The sequence below is a fragment of the Ochotona curzoniae genome, unplaced genomic scaffold, assembly GCF_017591425.1.
Source record: "Ochotona curzoniae isolate NIBS_2020 unplaced genomic scaffold, NIBS_Ocur_1.0 contig_1, whole genome shotgun sequence".
In the NCBI taxonomy this organism is placed as follows: Eukaryota; Metazoa; Chordata; class Mammalia; order Lagomorpha; family Ochotonidae; genus Ochotona; species Ochotona curzoniae.
Genome location: NW_024464918.1, coordinates 43,242,751 through 43,266,590, shown reverse-complemented (window position 1 = coordinate 43,266,590; position 23,840 = coordinate 43,242,751). Strand labels below are relative to the sequence as shown.

At 46.7% G+C, this 23,840-nt stretch overlaps 2 protein-coding genes across 2 annotated transcripts; both read left to right on the top strand.

Moving 5' to 3' along the window:
• The first annotated feature begins 323 nt into the window (after positions 1 to 323).
• Positions 324 to 5,729, top strand: GRPEL2 (GrpE like 2, mitochondrial). The gene is made up of 4 exons (XM_040972962.1): positions 324 to 400; positions 1,969 to 2,122; positions 2,794 to 2,875; positions 5,289 to 5,729. The coding sequence occupies exons 1-4, from the start codon at positions 324 to 326 to the stop codon at positions 5,651 to 5,653; spliced, it is 678 nt and encodes a 225-aa protein (XP_040828896.1). The 3' UTR covers positions 5,654 to 5,729.
• A 6,761-nt stretch (positions 5,730 to 12,490) lies between these two features.
• On the top strand, positions 12,491 to 22,815 carry PCYOX1L (prenylcysteine oxidase 1 like). Its single transcript, XM_040972948.1, has 6 exons — positions 12,491 to 12,587; positions 16,356 to 16,562; positions 17,672 to 17,846; positions 18,908 to 19,119; positions 20,877 to 21,017; positions 21,434 to 22,815. The coding sequence occupies exons 1-6, from the start codon at positions 12,491 to 12,493 to the stop codon at positions 22,093 to 22,095; spliced, it is 1,494 nt and encodes a 497-aa protein (XP_040828882.1). The 3' UTR covers positions 22,096 to 22,815.
• Positions 22,816 to 23,840: the final 1,025 nt, after the last annotated feature.

Sequence of the window (23,840 nt, the reverse complement as noted above, 5' to 3'; positions counted from 1 at the left end):
TTCTGATATCGCGCTTTTGTTCATGATTTCTCACTTTGTGTGAACGCCATGAGGGGCCCGGACGCTTCCGCTTTCTTCGCCGCAAATCAAAGACCGGTCCCACTGGTCCAACTTACTGAGAGCGGGAACTGTCGCGTTTAGTCGGGAAGACAGGACAGGACACAGCGAGGCGCACGGCCAACCGGAAGTGTGGCGTTCTTGTCCGGAAGTCTCGAAAGCGCACTCCCTCGCAAAGGCTGCCGGGAAGCGTGGTTTTCGAGCCGGCGCGACTCTGCCCTCGGAGCGACTGCGCGTGCGCCTGCTGGTCCACCTGGATCGCGAACATGGCCGCGCGGTCGCTGTGGGCGGTCCAGCGGCGGGGGCAGCGCCTCCTGGCCTCCAGTGCCGCGTGGGAGAACAGGTAGGTTTGTTTGTGAGCAGGGTGTTGGGGACGTGAGGACTACATGGACGAGCGAGGAGGCGAATGGGTGAAGCTGGAAGGCGGGGGGCTATTCCGGCCCAGGCGAAGAGAACCCGCCAAGACTTACGGCCTCTAAAACCTGTGTGTTCACATCCCATTTGACAGACGGAAAACTGAGGCCACAGGTGCGCCCCTTTCCCAGGCTGAGGGAGGCGGGGATACCCAAAGTTGTGTCGGGAGAGATGGCCCCGAACGTCGATGCGATCGGGGTTGCGCCTTTCTCTCGCTACCATTTTTCTGCCGGTGAATACGGTTCCCTCCCGCCAGACCCTGGACCAGTCCCTTCCCCTTTATCCTAGCATCACCTCACCTGTTGGTCCATCCTTCAGGGGTTGATGCTCCAGTTGCTGCCTTTATCTGTCAGCAACCACAACTCTAGGTGGTTCTTTCTTAGGATTTCCCGCTTAGTGAATGAAGAAACTGACATTTCCAAAGAATGAATAACCCGAACTGGAAACCTGTCAGGGCTCTAGAACTGATGCTCTGAAGTTGATTACTCTCGCGACAGCTTTCCGGGACACCCATGTCTGGCAAAGGGAACGTAAATGGTGGAGTTAGGGTTAGGGTTGAATTGTCCATTAGGCCGTGGAGACCTGGATGTGTGTGCAGCTGTCATTTGCCCCAGCACCACACCCTGGCAGTGGCATTTGGGATCTGCCATCACTCTCCTGTTGTCTTGTCTTTCCCCATCTGACCTCTGACCATTTTCAAAAGCTTTAAGTTGGTCCTGAGAATAAATTATTTGACCGGCTTCTAATAGGGTAAATGTGGACTCACAAGGCAGAGAGATTTCATCATGTATAATTTGCCCTAGATTTATGAAGACCATATTTTTTTGAAGTAAAAATTTGGGACCAATATATAATGGGGCACCAGGTCGTAATAACTGAGTCCATGGATCTCTTTTAATCCCTTGTTGATAGACTACAAACCAAGACATTAGTTTTCTGTTGGTTTATTCTCCATATAAATGAATACCCATCTCAGAATTAACAGCTTCTTTTTCCAAAAAAAAAAAAAACCTTACAGCTTGTTTAAAAGAAGGCTTAGCATTCTAAGCGTAACTCCAGTTTGATAAGGTCCCTTTACTAGACTTCATTTTTCCATTTCTGAGTGAAGGGTGGAACCAGGACTCTATGTGTGTTTATTTTGAATTCCTGCTTTTGTTCCTGCCTTTCTGGTTCTGCATATCAGCACTTAGTTCCTCTGTGCTGTCTCAGGCCTGGTGCTAGGTACCCTGCTTCTACACAATACCAACTGTGTGATTTTGAGCAAATGATTAACCCTCTTCATGCCACTTTTCTCATCTATAAAACAGAGCTGACAAACTGTTAGATGAGTCCATACTGAAGCAAGTTCTCATATTTAGTAAGAACTTCCCAAGGGTTCATTTGTTGCTATGCCTGAAAACATGTTCCCAATGGACTCAACCTGGGAAACTTGACAGTTTATAAACCTGGGTGGAATTTTGGCTGTTTATAAAGGCAGTTTTTCTGGGCCACCATCAGGGGATGGCTGTACCACTTCAGCACTGCCACCCAGAGAACCGCTGGTGAGGACTGCAGTTCTGAGGACCCTCCTGATGAGCTTGGGCCTTCTCTCACTGAACGGGCCTTAAGGCTGAAAGCTGTGAAACTCGAGAAGGAAGTCCAGGATTTAACAGTGAGTAGATTCTATATTAACCTTTCTTAGCATTTCTGTCTGACTTCCCAGATGTTTTTTAGGTCAGTTTTTAAAGTTTCCTCTAATTGGTCCTCTATCCTTCATTCTCCACTCTTGATAGGCACACTAGGCCAAAAGAAAAAAAAAAAAACTAGTTCAAAAAAATCACTGGCTAAGATCATCTTATTTTTTTGTTTGTTTGTTTCCTGTTGTTGTATTACATCATTTAACTACCTGACTTTTGGGGCCATTTACAGGAGATCCAATTCTTGGCGTGTGTAAGCACTCAGCACATAGTAGATGAGTGAGAAACCAGGAGCCTTCCCAAAGCAAGACCTCCCAGAGTGGGAAGGAAGAAAGCTGGAAAAGAGAAATCCTAAGAGCAATTAAAGGAACCAGGAGTTGTAGAAATGAAAAACACAAGGATTAAAGGTGCCTAAATAACTACCTCCAAATAGATGACACAGGTTGAAAACTGACTCAGTTGTCCTAGACTTTAGTCAATAAAAGAATGTTGAGGTTGGCAGGGATGCCTGAATAGGGAAAAAAAAAAGCTCCAAGTCTTTTTTCTAGAAACATACAACAGTGACATTTATACAGTAAGCAAAAACTTGTTTTCCACTGATAAGCATTTCTTTTCTCATCCTCTTGACTTTGTTTTTGGTGTTCAGATAAGATATCAGAGAGCAGTGGCTGATGGTGAAAATATAAGGAGACGGACCCAGAGATGTGTTGAAGATGCCAAGATATTTGGTAAGAGGTTTGTTCATGATAAAGATGCCTTTCAGTTTAACAATACTTACTGACAGTTCGGCACACTGAGCATAGTAAAAGTGCATCAGTTCCTCCCCTACCCACTGTCCCCATAGGCTGTACTGTGCTTTTTTCTTTTCCCCTTTTTTTAGTGCCTTCAAAATCATTAAAAAACTTTTCCCTAAACACACCACATCTTTTTCCAACTTATTCCAAAGGTATGCATGAAAGTGGTAGTAGAGAGAAAGGAAAAAGTCTGTGATTGCTTGTACTTACACTCTAGTATGAAACATGGACTTGCCATTGTTACACAGGGAATGAAAGTTTGAAGGGCCTTTGGTGGTTGTCCAGTCCCCTGTATCACACTCCTGCCTGTTCTCTGGACTTTATCTGCCTGTTGCATAGAATTTGCTTCCTTCCTGTCCTCTGACGCCAGGATTTTGACGTAGCCTTCTGCTTTTCACTCAGTGCCATGTACCTCATGTTTTAAGGCTCCAGATGTCAACAAAGAACTGGCCTCACATTGTATTCCTAATGTTTTATCTCCATCGCAGTCTCTTGCTTCTGACTTTGACTTCAGGGCTGCAAAAATAACAAGACCTTGTTTAGTCCATTTTTAAATTTCATCTTTAAAAATTCATGGAACTGTATTTTCTCTGCACCTAATCCACGAAAGGTCATGATTTTTGCCTCTTTTCTCACGAGGCCTACTGTATGATCTTTTACTGGAAAAAAAATGCTTCTAAGATACAGGAAATCTTTGTAATAGGCTAATTATGATAACATAAGAAGATTTCTTGATGTATGGGTGGCCTACTTGAAAAGAACTAAGTGGGTAGGTCTGTCAGAAATTGAACTTTGAGTTAACTTCTTTTAGTTTACTGTATATTAACTAAACTCAAAAGAATTTGTCAGTTATACTTTATTAACCTATATAGCAATGTATGTAGCAAAAGATGCCATATAAGTCATGTGCTTAAGTCCTTTCCTCATGGCTAGAGAAGTTAGCCAATCAGATCAGATTGAACACCTCTCTATATGGACAGGAGAACTTAGTCTTCTCCCCACTCCACCGCCAAATTCTGACAACTTTACTGGCTAGAAATGTACTTTCTTTGTGTCCTGACATGTACCATTGAGCCCAGAAGCTTGCTTCTTTCAGAATCCTATTAGAAAGTTACATTCCTATGACTAGCCAACTATATCCTTTCTTCATCTGTATCAGACATTCTTTACTCTTGTGTTTGATTCTAATCAGCATGCCTGTTTCCAAGCCTTTGGCTAGTGTCTCCTACTTTGCAGCTGAGTACTAAGATCCATTAACAATTTATGAATTTATGACTGATGTTGTTAATTGTTAGGAGGATGCACTTTAATAAAGGACTTTGACCATGCCAAAGCTGGTCTCTAGGAAATACTTGCTGGTTTCACTCTTTCCTATCTGTTTCCTCCTCTCCTGAACCAGACCAGACTGAATCATACCTGGATTGTTGCAGTTGACTCTCCTATTTCTCTGTCTCTTCCCACCTCACGTATCAAAACACCAAATTAAATCCCAGCATCCATTCCATGACTCAACTAATTTGTTTCCCCAGTGAATCTATCTTAGCCAGAAGCTAAGGTAGAATTCTTAGCTCTGTGCATCTTTCTCTCCCAACCAAGCCGAAAGTCTGACAGTTGTCTCCTCCATCGTGTCTTTTATTATGTGCCCATGGCCGATGTTCATTTTTACTTCTGGTTGTAGTTAAGGCAGCCACCCAAAGTGGCATGGGGCCTTAACCCTCTTTTCTGGATTAGCGTCACATCAACCAGCCCTTTAGCCCTTGCCCGTCACCATCCTCTCTAAGAGCTTTGATAGTAGACATCTCTGATAATGACATTCCTTATCCTTACTTCCTTAAAAGAAAAACAAGCTGCCAAATTGGAAGTAATGGGATTCTCAGCAAACAAGCTTACTTTTATGACAATTCCTGGAACTGCTTCTCATCTGTGACTATGTGTTACTTTCTTGTTTCTATTTAGCTAGTCCACAAGAATAAGCCTCTATTAACATCCTATATAGCACAGTACATTGTTCCCCTCCCCACCATGAAGTACTGGTATCTTGTCCCTGTTAGAAATATATGCATTACCACAGTGAGATGGAGGGTGTTTGGGAGCTTCACCATTTACATAAAGCTAAAGGTAGAAGCAACAAAAATACACAACTTAAAAATACTTGGTTTGAAAGAGTAAGTTTTTGAGCCTTTTATATATAACTTTATTTCTTGGGTTCTAACCACACAGACTTGTCAAGTAAGTTGGGATGGGATTCGATTGTGTTCACTATACCATGCATATCTGTGGGTACTCCCTGAATTCTGCTGCCAGGGACACAGTGCTTTCCTCCTCACAACATCTGGTTTCTCTGTAGGAATCCAGAGTTTCTGTAAAGACTTGGTAGAGGTGGCAGACATTTTGGAGAAGACAACTGAGTGTATTTCTGAAGAAACAGAGCCTGGGGACCAGACACTTACTCTGGAGAAGGTCATCCAGGGGTTGTCACTTCTAGAAGCAAAGCTGAAAAGTGTGTTTGCCAAGCATGGCCTGGAGAAGATGGCACCCATCGGTGATAAGTACGACCCTCATGAGCATGAACTCATCTGTCATGTGCCAGCTGGTGCTGGGGTGCAGCCTGGCACTGTGGCATTAGTAAGGCAAGATGGCTACAAACTTCATGGCCGCACCATTAGACTTGCCCGGGTAGAAGTGGCAGTGGAGTCTCAGAGAAGACTATAAATGGGCCGTTGAGGAACTGAATGTTCTCCCAGAGTGCAGTCACCTGTTTCCTTATTTATTAAACTAGGTTTGTATTGTACATGAGGTACTTCATGTGATCTGTTTTGGATTTAGTCATATTGGCTTTATTTCTCAGAGTCTGTTGATTTAATGTGACCTGTTTGGTCTCACCAGAAGTCTTGCCATTGGGCATTTGAACAATATGACAAGTGTTCCTATGGCCTTTGTCAAAATATGTTTACGAAAATGGTACTCTGATGACTTTGAATCCAAAATCCTTGTAACTGTATTTTCAGCTAAGCAGTCTTTCCTAATATCCTTGTGACAGAAGTTGTATAGTATCTTGTTTTTGTTTTTGTTTTTGTTTTCTGAAAAGGGAGACCATGTGGGTACTTAGATGAAAAAACTTGATAATCGTAGTTTAGATCATTTGGGTTGATTTTTATACATATAAGATTTTTAGTTCCTTGGCTTTTTTATTGTATTATTTTCCTTCAGTCATTATCTTTTATCCCCGTAGTTCCTGCCAGGTATATTACATGTTCACATCATTTTCCCATCCCCACTCCTTTCTGACTCTCACTTGGAAGGGCTAAAGTCCCAGGCAGATACGGAAAGAAGGGATCATGGAAGAAATTTAAAACCTAGGATCCTTTCAAGCAAAGATGGCCAGGAAACTTTGTGCTTCATTTGTTCAGAGTTATCTTCAAATTATTTTGAGCCACCCGAGATATGTTATCCAAGAACACTGAGGTAGCACAAATAAGTAATTACCCAGAAGGGATCTGCATAGGCAGTTCACCAACAAGTTCTTTCTCCAGCCTTGACTCCATTGTCGCTTTGTCATATCTGCCTTCTGCTCCTGTATGAGATTATGGGAAAAGGGAACAGGATCAAAATGTTGGGCTTCCACAGCTTGTCATTTAGTGATGCTGAATCTTTATTTGGTACTCACACATGACTACCTCTCTTACATGAACAAGCTTTATTTTCTAGCTTTAGTAGCTTAAGTCACATTTATGTAAGCACCTAGCTCTCTTAAGTCCTGCCTGCATGTAGATGTGTTCTATAAAAGATTTGTCTAATAAATGCACCATCAGTCAGACTAGAAAGGTTAATCCTGGTTGTTTAATAGAATAGGCCTCAAAGATCTAATCTCATACTTTCTGCTTCCAAAATATATTGGTATTTTTAGGACTGGCTCTGAAAGGGAAAAAAAAATCTAAAGTAATGATAAAATTTCAGTGAGAACTTAAATAAGAAGCTATATTAATATCAATCATTTAATATAAATGAAATCCCAAATATGTCCCTAATAAGTAATCAGTTGTTAAATGTCCAGGTGGCAAAGTTTTAATTTTAAGTTAGTTAACCTATAATATAGATTGACTTCTGTTGGAAAGTGAAAAATGGCACTCTTCCATGCTTCTGCTTCTTTGGCTAGGATATTAATTAAAATTACATAAGGCTAACAGAAGAAAAATCCATATTTAAATAACTTACATGTACACACAAAATCAGCCTTGAAGAAGTATTACGTAGTTGAAACTCACAGCATTTTAAGATACAGAAAAGAACAGGGGCCCAAGCATGGTGATGAGGGGAGAAAATGAATGCAGAAAATTACCCAGTTAAAGCCTCAAGTAATTTGGAGCAACCTTCTTCCTATTAGTTATTTATGCTAATTTAGATATGCTAATATAAATTTCCTTTTTAGATATATCCAGTTTTCATCAGAATAATTAGCTTTAAATATGCTTAAAGTATATTTGGGGATGCCATATTCTGTTCTCATTTAGCAATCTGATTTGGGGATGGTGTGTCCTGAACCCCTCTGGGCTCTTAGACATTACAACTCTTAGCTACTACATTAGACCTGTATGAATAAGGCCATGCCCCATGATCCCTACCATCTCCATATTTAGATGCACTTAAACAATCTAAAGACTGGTGGTAAGATTTTAATACCAGAACCTCCGTGCATATTATAATTTGAATGTATAATCATTTCACAGCAAGAATTTTTTTTTCTTCCTTTCCCATGAGATTGATAGATGGTGACAATTGGAAAAAGAACCCATTATAAATAACCATGTGTGTTTTTTGAATACTAGCTATCATTATCAGTGAGTTAGAATAGTCATAATTTTAGATATGGAATGTTCTGATTACTTAAAGCATTTTCTTTTATTCTGTCCCACCTTTTATTTTTGCAAGTGAATTAGAAATCATCTTAGGTTCTTCTATCATGCAGTACTTTTGCAGGCTTAAAAGTGTAGATTTATAATTTGGGAGTAGGGGCTGGGGTTGTGGTTCAGCGCTAATGCTAGTATCCCACATAGGTGGCTGATTTGTGTCCCAGCTACTCCACTTCCATCCAGCTCCTTTGCTGGTGGCCTGGGAAAAGCAGCAAAAGATGGCCCCGGCACTGGGCTTCCTCTGACCTATGTGGGAGATCTCTCTCTGTCCCTCCTTCTTAGTAACTGATTTTCAATTGAATAAATATTAGGAAAGAAAGAACCAGAGGATGAAGCTACAAAAGGATATGGACTTGAAGGGTTTGGGGAAGCCAGAGCAGCATAATAGAGCATAGGCTTGGTAGGCATGTACTTGAACCTAAATCCCAGCTCACTCACCTGTGTGACTTTGGAACCAGACATTCACTCTTCTGAACCTGTTTCCTTATTTGTAAAATGCTATAATTCTCTCATGATATCGTGAGGGGTAAGTGAAACGTGTTAGTTGCCTACTACAGTAGGCCCTCATATTTATTTTATTTTTTTATTAATCACATTATGCTATGTTCTCATAGCTGCCTAAAATCTAGGAAAAGGGGAAGACTGGCTAAATGATTTTTTTTTAAGTATAAGCTAATCATTTACAGTGATTTCCTTTTTTTCTTTTTCTTTCCAGTTTCTAGTTGGTTAGTTTTGTTTTTAATAGACCACCACAAGAAACACACATTTTTAGCTTGAACAAAAAAATGTACCAATGCTCATAATTACTTTGAGATGGCAAAATGAGAAGGCAGTAGCTTGCGGATGGTGTGTGAGGCAGCTGTGGCTGACCTGGGAGGGATGTTGGTATTGTAGTACTTAGATTCTGCATACTTTTACTGACTTTCCTTAACGCCATAAAGGAATCAGACAGTTTGAAATAGATACAGGTTATTTGGTGGGCTCACTCATGATGTAAATGAAATGCAATATTCAAAAATAACTTTAATAAAACCTGAATTGGAAAAACTGCAGTCCAGTATTGAGTCCTTTTTCAACCTCATTCATATTGATTATTGCTATGCTATGGGTACTTCATGGACTGCTGACCAGCTTCCCATACTCTTAAAAGCCTTGGCTGTTTTTCTCCGTCCTTGACTCCCCTCTCTGATTCCTGAGAACTTCTTAAATCTGGACTCTTCTCAGGCATTGCCTGTTTTGTTGGATTTGCTTTTTGATTCCAGTTGTCTTATCTATGTTGACTACTAAATGCTGCTAACACTCTTGATCATCTCCTAACCAGATTAGTGACATGTCGCCTTGGTCTGACCTTTAACTTCCACATGTCTTTCCAAGGTTGTGATGGGTTTTGTCTGCCTCTGCATTTTGAATGATTTCCTGAGTAACCTTTTGGAGCCAGCCTATTCTAAGATTTAGCATTGCGTGTCCATGGTTCTTCCAGTGCTATCTACACAACCTGGTTCTATAACCCATTGTTTAGCAGATTCCCGATTTTTGTTAGTATATTCTCATTCTTATCCCCTGAGATGTTGTGCACGTCTGATTCTTTGCAGTGATGTTAAACCAGTTCCAGAATTCCTTGACTCTTTATTTGGGAAATAAGGGCCTATGTCCATTTTTCTTGCCTATCCTTGAGCTTTTTTAAAAAGATTTTATACACACACACGCGCATACACACATATATGCATATAAGGTCAGAGAGGAAGATCTTCCATTTGCTGTTTCACTCTCCCACGTGACCGTGACAGCCAGAGCTGAACCAATCTGAAGCCAGGAGTTTCCTCTGGATCTCCCATGTGGGTGCAGGGTCCCAAAGCTTTGGACCATCCTCGACTGCTTTTCCAAGCCACAAGCAGGGAGCTGGGTGGGAAGTGGAATAGCCAGGACATGAACTGACACCTGTGTGGGATGCCAGCACATGCAAGGCAGAGATGTAGCCACTAGACTACCGGGCCCTGTTGAGATTTGTTCCATTGCTTGTCTGATAGGATACAATGGAAGTGACACTGCAGTTTTCTAAAATCAGAGCCATTAAAGCTGGCAGCCCCGCTTTGTATCTTTGGACTTCATCATTACCTGAAGCGCAAGCTGAAGTGGTCTGTTGTAGAACAGACAGCCCTGGTTTGAGCTTTCAGCTGAGTCAGGACGTCCTCCCAGCCAGTGAGTCTCCTTGAAGGGACCCTGCCTCCCTCAGTGGAACAGCTCTGGATAGACTAGAGGGACCCCGGCCCCTGGGCAAAATAATAGTTACCTGGAGGCCCTAAGTTCTGGAATGGCTTGGTTTTTTGTTTGTTTGTTTGTTTTATTGGAAAGGCGGATATACAGAGAGGAAGATCTTCCGTCCGATGATTCACTCCCTAAGTGAGCGCAATGGCCGATGCTATGCCAATCCAAAGCCAGGAGCCTCTTCCGGGTCTCCCACGCAGGTGCAGGGTCCCAAAACCTTGGGCCGTTCTCAACTGCTTTCCCGGGCGACAGGCAGGGAGCTGGAAGGGAAGTGGAGCTGCCGGGATAGAACCGGCGCCCATATGGGATCCCGGGCATGCAAGGCGAGGACCTTTAACCACTTGCGCCACCGCACCGGGCCCTGGAATGGTTTGTTACACAATGACAGATGATGGGTACAGTCTCTCAACCTCATTCATAGTCTTGGCAAATGTCATGCACCTCTGCCACAGGAAGTGTGCCTCCACACCTCTCCTCCCTTGAGCTGTTTTAGACTTGCTTTATAGCCTTGAGCTGCTCACACCACATCAACAGACTGCCTGGTTTGGAAGGGCTTCCTAACGGAAAAACAGCTCTCGGTGAAGAGTTAGAAAAGATGGATCTTGGGCCCGGCAGCATGACCTAGCGGCTAAAAGTCCTCGCCTTGAACGCCCCAGGATCCCATATGGGCGCTGGTCCTAATCCTGGAAGCTCCACTTCCTATCCAGCTCCCTGCTTGTGGTCTGGGAAAGCAGTTGAGGACGGCCTAATGCTTTGGGACCCTGCATTCGCGTGTGGGATACCCGGAAGAATTTCCTGGCTCCTGGCTTTGGATTGGCATAGCATCGGCCATTGCGCTCACTTGGGAAGTGAATCATCGGACGGAAGATCTTCCTCTCTATCCTCCTCTCTGTATATCTGACTTTGTAATGAAAATAATAATAAATAAATCTTTTTTTAAAAAAGAAAGAAGGGCCCGGCGGCGTGGCCTAGTGGCTAAAAGTCCTCGCCTTGAACGCGCTGGGATCCCATATGGACCCCGGTTCTAATCCCAGCAGCTCCACTTCCTTCCAGCTCCCTGCTTGTAGCCTGGGAAAGCAGTCAAGGACGGCCCAATGCTTTGGAACCCTGCATTCGTGTGTGGGATACCCAGAAGAAGTTCCTGGCTCCTGGCTTTGGATTGGCATAGCATCGGCCATTGCGCTCACTTGGGAAGTGAATCATCGGACGGAAGATCTTCCTCTCTGTATGTCTGACTTTCCAATAAATCAATAAATCTTAAAAAAAAAAAAGATGGATCTTAAATATGACATCTCCCACAAGAACTAGGTTAAGTCAACATATATGAAAACTTTGCATTATTAAATAAGCATTTGAAAAGGACAAGAGAGAATTATCTTGAAAATAAAAGATTTCTCACTGTGACATAAATATTGCCAAGAATATAGGTGTTTTTTTTTATTGTGAAAAGTTGATCTACCTCATCACGAGTAGTAATCCATGTTGGCCCTATAAAGACTCAAAGCTGACCTAGAACCCCAGCCATAAACTCTTCCCTTCCATTTCTTATTTTAGCCATAATCCTACTGAATAAATACGACTTTTATTTACTTATTCTGAAACTGGTCCTCTGCCAAAGGAAATCTGTGTTTCACGGCGTTGTAAACTAGACACAGAACTCCCGTTTTTTTAGAGAATGAAAATAGGAACTTAGACCTTCTTTTCTCCTTTCTGAAAATAGCGTTAACTGAAACCTTTCCTTTTTCCTTTTTTAAGAGGCAGGAGGCAGAGGCATAAACTGTATAAATAGCAGTATCGACAGCATGCGAGCTCCCTTCAGCATAAGCAAAGAGCAGCGCATAGCCACCCTAGCCGCAAGCTTGGTCAGCAATTTCAAGCATGTGCAGACACTGCAAAATGGTCTCACATCAGGCTAGCTCACGTGATGGTCACAACCACCCGGGAAAGAACAGCATGCTTTGTTCTGTCTGCTTTTATCAAAGTGGAAACAGAGAAGGCGCATTATAGAGCTTATAACTGAGAAGTTATTCTTGAATTCCTTCTCTTCCATCCTTTAACCGCCTCGGGGTCCTGGTCCTGATGCTGAGCATCCGAGGCACACACACCTGCTCCCCAACTGGGATGGGCCAGCCAATGAGGAACCCATATTCAGGAGGCGGATCGGAGAGAAAGCTGCCAATGAGAGAGCCTGGCCGAGTCTGATGTAGCTAATGAGGGCCTCGTCCTGGAGAAGGACGGCCTTTGAGCCAATGAGAGTCTAGAACTAAAGAGGCTGGAAGGCAGAACGACCAGTGGGGCGCTGGGGCGGGCAGTGAGCCGAACGCCAACCCGCGAGCGGCCGTATCTCCGCGCGCTGCCCCGGTCGCCGCCCGCCATGGCCCGTGCTGTCCCTCTCCTCGCCACGCTAGCCATGCTGGCCGTGCTGCTCGCCGCCACCGCTGCAGGCGGAGACGCCCCGCCCGGCAAAATCGGTGCGGGAAGGATGCGTTGGGTTGGGGGCTGAGTCGCGGAGGGCTGGGTGGGAAATGGTTCGCGGCTGGTTGGGGTAGAGGCGAACTGCTGGGTGAAGGGGAGGAACGAGGTAGGGGAGAGGCAGGGGATTGGGCGAGGGAGAGAACAGACCTCATAGGTATGGGATGGAATAGAAGGGTGACATGGGTGTGTGGACTGGGCCACCTGAGATGGAAAAGAGGCCTGGACGGGACTGACTGCAGAGCGCCTCCCCTGAGGGCTAGTGTAAACATAGGCATCTGCCTGTGACCCGGTCCCATTCTGGATGTCCGCATGACAGAGGACAGGGCTGGGCATGGCCTTCACAGATCTGTGGGACAGACTGAAAAAAAGACACCTCCCGATCTCCGGCACTCTGCATGTGTATTGGTCACTTGGGCAGGCTCCCTAGAAGTCACTCCTTAGCTACACTGCCCCAGGAGGAAAGGAGATAGTCTTCGGTCTTTGAGGACAAATACCACTGGGTGATCCTTAAGCAGATTTGTTGAATGACCTACTGGGGAACTCTGCATAGCAGTCACTGTTGTTCATAATCAGTGTGGTTTATTTGATGTTTAATTGGGAATGTTTTCAAAGGTACAGCAAAGTTAGAGAATGCTACAGTGATCATCTGTGCACCCACCTTCTAGATTCTGTCATTCACCCCTATAGTACTTGCTTTCCTGCCCTCAGTACACATCCTGCTTGCCACCCATGCATCCATCATCCATTCTGATGCATTTCAAAATAATTCAGACAGACCTAAATGCATGCATGATTGTCACTGACAATTTCATACCTGTCTACAGTTCCTGTGAGGTTTTTTTTCTCTCTTTAAAAAAATGTTTTATTTATGTATCAGTGAGATCTTTCATCCTTTGGTTCACTTCCCCCAATACCCACAATAGCTAAGACTGCACCAGGTAAAAGCCAGGAGGCAGAAGTCTATCTGGGTGCTTAAGCCATCATGTGCTGCCTCCCAGGAAACTGGACTGGAAAAAGTAGCTGGAATGCAAAGCAGCCACTCAGATATGGGATATGGGCCACTCAGACAGCAACTTAAGCCACTGTGACTGCCCCCAATTTTCCTCTTGTAATTACCACCTTAACTAGACATGACTTGTCTGGATTTTCAGGTCCCTCCCACATAAAAGGCACAAAGCAGGGATGTGTCCCTCCCACATAAAAGGCACAAAGCAGGGATGTGTAGAAGGACAGAGTCCCCCATCCCACATGCCTGCACCCCAGTCAGCAGGAGTGTTTTGGTCTGTCTCAAGGAAGCACCACAGACTCAAGGGGATCAGAGCTGTGCTAAATTTTCTTATAATCCAAAACCACAGCCCAGGCCTGAAAGGGTCACAACAGACTGAAGCATGCCAGAAATCACCTTGGCCATTAGTGTGGGGCTTTTGGAGGAAAGAGAGAATCCCAAAGACTGGCATGGCTGGTAAAGGGTTCGAGCCAGGCTCCGACAGATGGGGAAGACTGAGGCCAAGGGGCCAGGCAATAGGACATTTCCCCCTGGTGAGAAGGGAGGGGCAAGGGCCCCCCCCGGGGCGGGGGGGGAGAACTGTTCTGGTGACATGGAGGTTGCTTTCCACCTTACTCTTAAGTCTTCCAGGACAAGGCCACACTTGCGCTTTAGCTTTCCTGACTCTTGGACTGAAGCCTCTGCCACTGTTAGCATTTGGATCCTACCCATGATGAGAACGAGGGCCTTCCTGTTAGGATGGACAAATTCTCAGGGCAAATCTGTTCGTTTGTTTCTCAAAGCAAATCTGGATCTCTTAGGCCCACCAGGCAGTTCCCTCACTGCCCCACCCTGCTAGTGCTCCTCTCTCCTGCTAGCAAATCCCCTTGCCCTTCAGGGTCCTGCGGAGCCTGTGTCCCTACCCTCTCTGGGGCAGAACGCGTTCTTCCTCCCAGGAACTCTGGGTCCTGCTGTGCTGCAACAGAGGTGTTTATGTTGTTCTGTTCATGGAAGCCCTGTGTGATTGTTCTGTATGCGCCAGCACATCTTCCCCTAACATCAAGAACGGACACTAGTCATGAGCTGGTTCACGGTGAAGTGATGCCCTCTGCCTCTCTGTAGCCCTTGGGAAGCTTCAAAGCCTTCGGCTTCTCTTGGCAAATGCATCATGATTAACTCTACAAAGTAAGGGCAGGAGGCTATAGGTGGTTTATAGAAAAAGTTGAAGGGTGTTTTTTGGTGGAAATGGCTCTAAATACTGAGGGGGTGGTTTGTTTATGCACCATACAAAAAATACTCCGTGAACTCTGCTACCTGTCTGCTGCCAGCAACCCTGCTCTCCTTCTTTCAGTCCTAAGACAAGCCACTTTAATACAGGGCAGCAAAGGCTGGGCCACAGGTTGGCCAAGTGTGCTTATGGGAACATGCGGAAGGGACACCTGACTCATCTCAGGTCACTCGGTCAAGCTGAGTTAAAAATGACCTACAAGGCAAACACTGAAGTCAGTGAGCCACAGTGACAGCATGCATGCCTGGCAGAGCAGCTCCACAGAGACCCAGCAGGAGAGGGAACAAGGGCCTGCGCTCCACTCAAAAGACCAGGTCATCCAGAACTGTGTGTAGTCTTCAGGGTTTGCCTGACGCTTGTTCACAGAGCTGCTGGTCTTAGCATACAGTGTGGGTCCAGTGGGGACAGACAGCAGGCACCAGACTTATCTCACTGTCTTATGGGATGGAGTTGCAGACCGTTAGGAGAGAGGAATGTGGCATTTCCAGTACTTGGTGGGCAGGCAATGGAAATAGGGTGGTGTCTGGGTCAGTGGCTGCAGTGAGACTGAATGTTTCATCTCCATCTAGATGGTAGTTCCTGGAAATACTTCCCAGCCCTGATCTGTGAGGCCTTCTTAGCAGTGACTGAGAAAAGAATACTGGCAGGGGATGGGCACAGTGGGGGTCAGGGAGCGGGGCAGAAGCCAAGTTTGCAAAGAGCAAGCAAGGTCAGAGATGTAGTAAAGACAGTGAATGGCAAGACCCAAGGAAACCTCAACAATTTAGAACTTGGGCAAAAGAGTCCAAACTGGAATCCACTGCCTTACAGAGAATGAGCAGTATGTCATGGAGTGTGTTTGGTAAGCACAGACAGCAGTGATTTAGGTGGAAGGTGGTAGGTTGGACTTAGACCATGGGTTGCCAGTGTTTTTCATAAGTGACCAGAGAAAAGAAATGTTAGGCATTAAGAGCTATGTCCAGTTACAACTGTACAGTTCTGCCTAGCACAAAAGTAGTCATAGAAAGTAAGGAAAAGAGTGGGATCGAGTTCCATACCATTGGCAAGAGCAGGCATTTTCCTGGAATTGGCCTGCAAGGCTGCAGCTTACTGACCCCTGGTTTAAGGAATGGTTTCCCAATATTGACCTACCTAACAGAAGTGGTCAGTAGCCACTGTCAACAAATCATAGTAAAATTAGAACAGTAGGGACATAGTAATGAGCTTTTGTATAGAATGGAATTGACTCCCTTTAAATGGCCATCCTGAATTGTGCAGTTCTTGCCTGCTCTTGCTGCTCCCATGTCCTTTGTAAAATGAGGGATAGGGAATTGGCATGTCTCAGCTTGACCTTTGCGTAACTTGGTCTGCCAATTTCCTTTTTGGAAAGTCACAAGCCTATGAAACCAAGTACCTGGGAGCTCCAGTGCAGGAGGATGTGAAGGTGCAGTCTGCATCTCACTCCCATGCCCTGTCTCTCTCCTTCCCACATCCTCCCATGCCTGCTGACAGCGGTGGTTGGGGCTGGGATCGGGGGCTCTGCCGTGGCCCATTTCCTCCAGCAGCACTTTGGACCCCGGGTGCAGATCGACGTGTATGAGAAAGGCACCGTGGGTGGCCGCCTGGCCACCATCTCAGTGAACAAGCAGTACTACGAGAGCGGGGCCGCCTCCTTCCACTCCCTCAGCCTGCACATGCAGGACTTCGTCAAGCTGCTGGGTGAGTTCAGAGTCCTGCGACCAACAGCAATGGTTCCCGGGCCCTTCTCCGATTGCCCAGATCATTGAGGCCAGAAGGTCATGGAGCCCTATTTCCTCACTTACAGATGGAGCAGCTGATACCAGAGAGGGGAAGAAACTTGCCTGAGGTTACAGTGAGTTGGTTGCAGAACTGGGATTAGAACTCATGTTTAACTCCCAGGCCAGTTTCTTTCCCCTCCCATTTGCTGCCTCTCAAAAATTGTGATCCTATCAGCATCCACAAGCTGGGGCTTGCCAGCCACTGTCACCCTTCTAGGAGTGGGCATCACCTCTGTCCTCCCTATCAACCTGCAAGTGGTGCATGAGACCTCCTCCTAAGAAAACCAAGGCTTCAAAAACTTCACATTCCTTGGCTAATGTCCTGCAGCTAATAAGTGAGGGAACTGGGCCTCAGATCCAGTTGGCCCTGATCAGAACTGCCAATACACAATTTTAGAGGCAAAAACCTCACATCTCAGCAGGAGCCCTCACAGCTGATCTTGCAGGTGTGCAAACTGGCGCACGTCTAGGTTTATCCTTATATCACTGTCTGTCATCACCAAAACTTCAAAATATCCTGTCTGCACCACCAACTCCCCTTCCCCATCCCCAGTCTTTGGACCTGAGCTTAAATAAGTTAACATGTAAGGAAATAGGAAGTCCTTTATGCCTGGGTACAGAGCAGTCTCTAAGACACAGGCGGCAGTAAAAGCACGGAACCATGAATACAGTAGCCGAGTGTTCGCAGTCATGAGTCAGCTGCTCTCTAAGTTGCAACACTTTGGGAGGCTGGAAGCAGCTGTCATTTCCCAGGAAACCTGTACCCAGGGCCCCACCTGAGAGCAAGCCCTATAGTACCATCAGCCCCTGGACATTCTGAGCTAGCACCTGAATTCCACTCTTAAGAGGCAAGCAGATTCCTGTGGGGAAATGTGTAGAATCGTATTGCCTAGGAATGCCAAATGTCTCCTGCAGAGCATTGATGAGCAAACCCTTCCTGAGGACACTCCATTGGCATCCTGAATCTAGGCACTGTCGGGTCTCCTGGGCACCTTTTGAAGGGAATCTGAGGGGCTCCTGTCTCTGCAGGGCTAAGGCACCGGCGCGAGGTGGTGGGCAGGAGTGCCATCTTCGGTGGAGAGCACTTCGTGCTGGAGGAGACTGACTGGTACCTGCTAAACCTGCTCCGCCTCTGGTGGCGCTACGGCATCAGCTTCCTGAGACTGCAGATGTGGGTGGAGGAGGTCATGGAGAAGTTCATGAGGTGATTGAGAGGAGGCAGTTTCCAGGATGGGAGAGGAGGAGGGTGTGAGGGTGTGGGAAGGAACCTGCCTGGCTATAAATTGTAAAACAGGTCCTTGGTGTACATAATCCCATGCAGCTCCAAGTGAGCCCCCTGTGTTGAGGACTAGCCTTGCCTAGGGCAATAGTGGCTTCTCTGGTGTTATCACATTAGCATGCATCCTCCTGCAATCCACCAAGCTGCTAAAAACATGGGTTGCCAACTCAGTCACCTCCAAGGCCCAGAGTGGGATGTAAATAAATGCAGGTGGAAGAAAACAGGGTGCAGTGGGGAGTGGCCTGAAGAGCAAGAATCAGTCTAAAGGAGGCAGCCAGCATTCAGCTGCAGCCCAGCGCAGACTAGGACTCCAACACTTGGCTTTCTGTACACCTCTGTCCAGTATCCCATTGAAAAGCACACAGAACATGTTTGCAGAGCCCCAGACTAGGTACCATCCCAAGGCAGCCAGTGTGAAAGACTCAGCAGGTGGTTCTAGTCCTTGCTGTTGCCTGAGGTTGGCTCGGTGGGAAGACAGACAAGATGTGAGCTCAAGGGTGAGCAAGAGACCGCTCAGACAAGTCAAGGCAGAGGGGAAGACAGTCTAGGCTAGAAAAGAGGGTGACAGTGTTGGCATTAAATGACTGTCATCAGGGTCAGTGTGGCCCTATGAGGTACAGCAGAACCAGAGCTGTCAGAGAAAGAGATGTATCAGTGAGGCTGGGCCACGGCACACTGCCCAGCAGTCATGACTAGGTAAAGAGGGCTGTGGACTATGAGCTCAGGCAGAGAATGGCTAAGAAAGGTAGCACTGTTGTCTTGGCAGAGCTGTGGGGTGAAGCCATGTCCAGGGGATTTCTAACCTACTGGACTTAACCCCGTGCTGTCCAGAGGCTAGGCCAAAGGGAGCATAACTGGCCTCCTCTCCACCTGTCTAGGTGGAAGAGGTGGTGGGTCCTGGAGGGCCTCCTGAGTGCAAGCACCTGGTAGGGGCTGTTAGGCCCAAAGCCGTCTTGCACAGGACTCCAGCTCTGTGTATTTCCCAGGATCTATAAGTACCAGGCACATGGCTATGCCTTTTCGGGCGTGGAAGAGCTGCTCTACTCACTTGGGGAGTACGCTTTCATCAACATGACCCAACATTCCGTGGCTGAGTCTCTGCTCCAAGTGGGTGTCACACAGCGCTTTATCGATGATGTCGTCTCTGCCGTCCTGCGGGCCAGCTACGGCCAGTCAGCAACGATGCCAGCTTTTGCAGGTGAGCATTTGGCCCTCAACCTGCCCTCTGTCCCACCCCTGCCATGCTGACCAGAATGGCCAGGGTACCCTCAAAATCTCAGGTTCATCCAGCTCCTTACTGTTTTCCCTTATCTGGATGCCCCATTCTCATTGGATGCTGGCACTGCTCCCCCAAGCTGGCAAGAGATGGTATTCAGTGAAAGCCAAGCTTGGATCAAAGGGTCAGTGTGTTTCTACCACTCCTGGTTGTCTGATGGTCCCTTGACAGATGTCAGTGTAAAGTTGAGATGGTGCTTTGCAGTCTGCTCTATAGTTTCAAAAACTGCTGTGCTTGGGTCACTGAGCCCCTGGCTACTCCCCTGTGACAGAGCAGCTAATCTTCTCAGCTCCCTACTGACATGGGTGGTGTGCATCGCCCACCATCCTCCAGGACTGCCCTGAGAGTCATGGGAGAACATGGGATGTCCCCAGGCAGGAGTCTCAGCTTCTCTTGTTCACAGATGCATTCCAAACCCCAAGAACAGCATCTACTCACTTAGCACATGCTTGTTGAATAAATAAATGAAAAGGTTTGAAAATTGTGAACACCCTTAGTACATGCAAGATGTTTTCCTTCTGGTTCTTTTTTTAAAGATTTACTTATTTTTATTGGAAAGTCAAATTTACAGAGAGACAGAAAGCAGAGACAGAAAGATCTTCCATTCGCTGGTTCACTCCCCAGGTGGTCACAATGGCCAAAGCTGCACCGATCTGAAGCCAAGAGCTTCTTCCAGATCTCCCATGTGCGTGCAGGATCCCAAGGCATTGGGCCATCCTTGACTGCTTTCCCAGGCCACAAGCAGGAAGCTGGAAGGGAAGTGGAGCAGCCAGGATATGAACTGGCGCCCATATGGGATCACAGCACATGTAAGGCGAGGACTTTAGATACTAGGTTACCATACTGGGCCGTACTTGAAAGTCAGAAAAAAACAAGACAGAGATTCCATCTGCTGGTTTACTCCCCAGATGGCTGCAATGGCCAGAGCTGGGTTAGCCTAAAATTGGGAGCCAGGAGCTTCTAGGCCTCCCATGTAGATGCATGGTCCCAAGGCCTCCTCCATTGCTTTCCCAGGCCATCATCAGGAAGCTGGGTCAGAAGTGGAGCAACCAGTACTCGAACCAGCACCCATATGGGATGCAGGCACTGCAGGTGGAAGATTAGCCTGATATGCCACTGCACTGGCCCCTCCTCTTCTGGTTCTTGACTCTAGACTCCTTCCCAATCTTAAGGGTCTGCCTCAGTATCCCCTTGTGTGCCTTTTCTACTCACTTCTCCTGTATCTTGTTGGCATTTTTTGTGTGAAGATGCCATTTACACAGCCTACAGTTCACCTCTTTAAAGTATTCTCTTCAATGGTTTTAGTGTTTTTGTCTTCATAGAGTTGTATAAACATCATCACAATTTTAAGACACATCCATCACCCCAAAAAAGAAACCCCATAGCTGTACCCCAGCCTTCCAGCCTTAAACAATCACAGGTCTACTTCCTGTGTCCAAGGATTTACCCATGCTGGGCTTCTACAGAAGCAGCAGCCCACAGCCTGGAGTCTTTGGGAACTGGCTTCTCTCCCACCAAGCTCAACACTCTCAGTACATAGTGTCACTGACTTTCAGTCACCTTTCTGTGCAGGCTGTCTCCCTATGTCGGGTTGGGAGACGCAGGGAGAATACTGCTGCACTCTCCAGCCCCTGCCCGATGGTCCTGAGAACTCACAGTCACCTCTCCTGTTTGTCCAGGAGCCATGGCATTAGCAGGGGCTCAAGGCAGCCTGTGGTCTGTGGAAGGAGGCAACAAGCTGGTTTGTTCTGGTTTACTGAAGCTCACCAAGGCCAAGGTGATCCACGCCACAGTAACTTCTGTGACCCTGCACAGTACAGGTGAGTGGATGGAGCAAAATGTATGACCATACTTAGTCAGGCTCTCTCCTGGTCTGTAAAGCAATGGAAGCTCCCGCCCTTTTTAGTGACAGTAGAGGGCGCTATTGTCCTCTGATGTCACTACATATCAGTATAAGAACACTTACTTGTCTTCAGTGGAGACTGAATCATTAGCCAGTGAGGACTTAGAACCACAGCCCTTCCTGGACTCCCTGATGGGCAGAAGCAGAGGAAGAATGTGGTCCAGTTCATTGCTCACTCTTCATGGACAGACCATGAAGAGTGCCATCCAGACAACCTAGTGGCACTCTTAGTGTCAGGATCTCATTGCACTCCCAAAACTAGGTCCTGGATGGAAGATGAGATGAAAGCAAAAGAATAAGTTGACTTTTGTGCGCTCTTCTCTCTCCTTCTAGAAGGAAGAGCCCTGTACCAGGTGGGGTATGAGAATGAGATGGGCAGTGGCTCTGACTTCTATGACATTGTGGTCATCGCAACGCCCCTGCACCTGGACAACAGTAGCAGCAACTTCACCTTTGAGGGCTTCACCCCACCCATTGATGACATTCAAGGATCATACCAGTCCTCCGTTGTCTCCTTGGTCCATGGCTACCTCAACTCTTCCTACTTTGGCTTCCCTGACCCTAAGCTTTTCCCCTTTGCCAATATCCTTACCACAGATTTCCCTAACTTCTTCTGCACCCTGGACAACATCTGTCCTGTCAACATTTCCACCAGCTTCCGGCGGAAGCAGCCTCAGGAAGCAGCCGTCTGGCGAGTGCAGTCTCCCAAGCCCCTCTTTCGGACCCAACTGAAGACTCTCTTCCGTTCCTATTACTCAGTGCAGACAGCCGAATGGCAGGCCCACCCCCTGTACGGCTCCCGCACCACCCTCCCAAGGTTCGCACTCCACGACCAACTCTTCTACCTCAACGCGTTGGAATGGGCAGCCAGCTCTGTGGAAGCCATGGCTGTAGCTGCCAAGAACGTGGCCTTGCTGGCTTACAACCGCTGGTACCGGGACCTGGACAAGATTGATCAAAGGGATTTGATGCACAAGGTCAAGACTGAACTGTGAGGGCCCCAGGCAGAGCCTGAGAACTTAACCCCACCCCTGAAAACAGTTCCCACCCCACATCAGCCTGGGGTTCACCAAGCCATGACTGCCCTCTGCCACCCAGTGTGGGTCTAGGTGACCATGGGCTGTCTGCCTATCTGTGCTATGGATTCTCACAACAGATGTGTTTCTCTTTAAAGGAGGAGAATCAGAAAAGGGACGAAAACTTAAGCCAGTATATTTGTTTTATTTATTTTAAGAGGAAATGAAAAATCCACTTTCTCAGGCTGCTTGTGACTTGGTTTCTAACTAGGAACTTTGATGGCAACTGGAAGGACTATAAGGCAGGGACATTGAGACTGTTTTCCACTCCCTGTTCCCATCTGGACAGCTGTTGAGGCATCTACCAAGATATGCAACCAGATGGCTACAAAGGAAAGGGAAGTAAGAAAACCTAAGAAATTATCTTAGTCCTTTTTTACTGTAGGTTGTCTAGCTGTAAGACACTTAGTTCAGAACCTACTTAATGCCTTCTTCAAATCTCTCAACAACACTGCATAGCAGTAGACTTGACTGAGAGGATCTAAGGAAGAGATGTTTGCCCCTAAGGAGCCCTCAGTATTGCTCCAAGCTACCTGGAAACCAGTGGGAAGAGGGAAATTGTGCTTGGCACCCAGAGGAATTGCCCATCCTGGTCCTCATGGAGGGGTTGAGGGTGGATCTGCTTTGCAAAGAAGACAAGTCCCCAGATGATGGACAGCAGTCATCTCCCAACCCCACCCAGCGTACACCCTGCAGAGTGGGGAAAGAAGACAAGGTGTTGGGGTGGAATTCCTCAAAGGTCAACCTGGTACCTGCTCTGACACTAGCTTGGAAGGAGAGGAGGATTACACTCTGCTTTTTCTATAAATCTTTAAAATACATAATTTTAGAAAAGGAGTTTCAAGTCCTTTTCATTCCTTTCATGCCTGTTCCTTTCTGTAAAGAGGGAGAATGAAGGACTAGAGCCTCGGGCACCCAGCAGACGTGGTGCTTGAACTATCACACCTGAATCCCCTGGGAAAGGGAGGAGGACTTAGCCAAGGTCCAGTGCCCAGGTCCCACCCAGACTTGCTCAATTGGGCTCCAGGATCCTGCCAGACAGTGCTAATCCTTGTAGCTCTCCTAACAAAAACAGTCTGCAGAGGTCATCCAGAGTAAAACCCCAAGTAAGGAAACATGTTATCCCACACCTCCTGGTGAGTTCATGGTATGGCTACACCAATTGGCAGCTGAGTACAGGGGGGCCCAGAGGCTAAAGTCCTCGCCTTGAGGCACTGGGATCCCACATGGGCACTGGTTCTAATCCCGGCCACCCTACTTCCCATCCAGTTGCCTGCTTGTGGCCTGGGAAAGCAGTCAAGAATGGCCCAAAGGCTTGGGACCCTGCACACATGGGGAAACCCGGAAGAGACTCCAGGCTCCTGGCTTTGGATCGACTCAGCTCATGCTGTTACAGCTGCTTAGGAAGTGAATCAATGGATGGAAGATCTTCCTCTTTGTGTCTCCTTTTCTCTGTATATCTGACTTTGCAATAAAAATAAATAAATCTTTAAAAAAAAAACTGAGTTCAGGGAAGGCAGTACCCTCATCTTATATTGGAGTGCTGAGTTCAAGTCCCTGCTGCACTGTTGATTCCAGCTTCCTGGTCCCCACACTCACATGAAGGACTGACAGATGGAGTTCCCAGCTCTGGATGGGGCTGGTTCAGTCTTGGCTGCTGGGGG

Excerpts from the sequence above, each read along its gene's own strand:
- GRPEL2 (XM_040972962.1), top strand. The coding sequence starts at position 324 with ATGGCCGCGCGGTCGCTGTGGGCGGTCCAGCGGCGGGGGCAGCGCCTC. Across the intron at positions 2,123-2,793 it reads AGGAAGTCCAGGATTTAACA|ATAAGATATCAGAGAGCAGT; the intron begins GTGAGTAGATTC and ends TTTGGTGTTCAG. Across the intron at positions 2,876-5,288 it reads TGAAGATGCCAAGATATTTG|GAATCCAGAGTTTCTGTAAA; the intron begins GTAAGAGGTTTG and ends GTTTCTCTGTAG.
- PCYOX1L (XM_040972948.1), top strand. The coding sequence starts at position 12,491 with ATGGCCCGTGCTGTCCCTCTCCTCGCCACGCTAGCCATGCTGGCCGTG. Across the intron at positions 12,588-16,355 it reads CGCCCCGCCCGGCAAAATCG|CGGTGGTTGGGGCTGGGATC; the intron begins GTGCGGGAAGGA and ends GCCTGCTGACAG. Across the intron at positions 17,847-18,907 it reads GTCATGGAGAAGTTCATGAG|GATCTATAAGTACCAGGCAC; the intron begins GTGATTGAGAGG and ends TGTATTTCCCAG.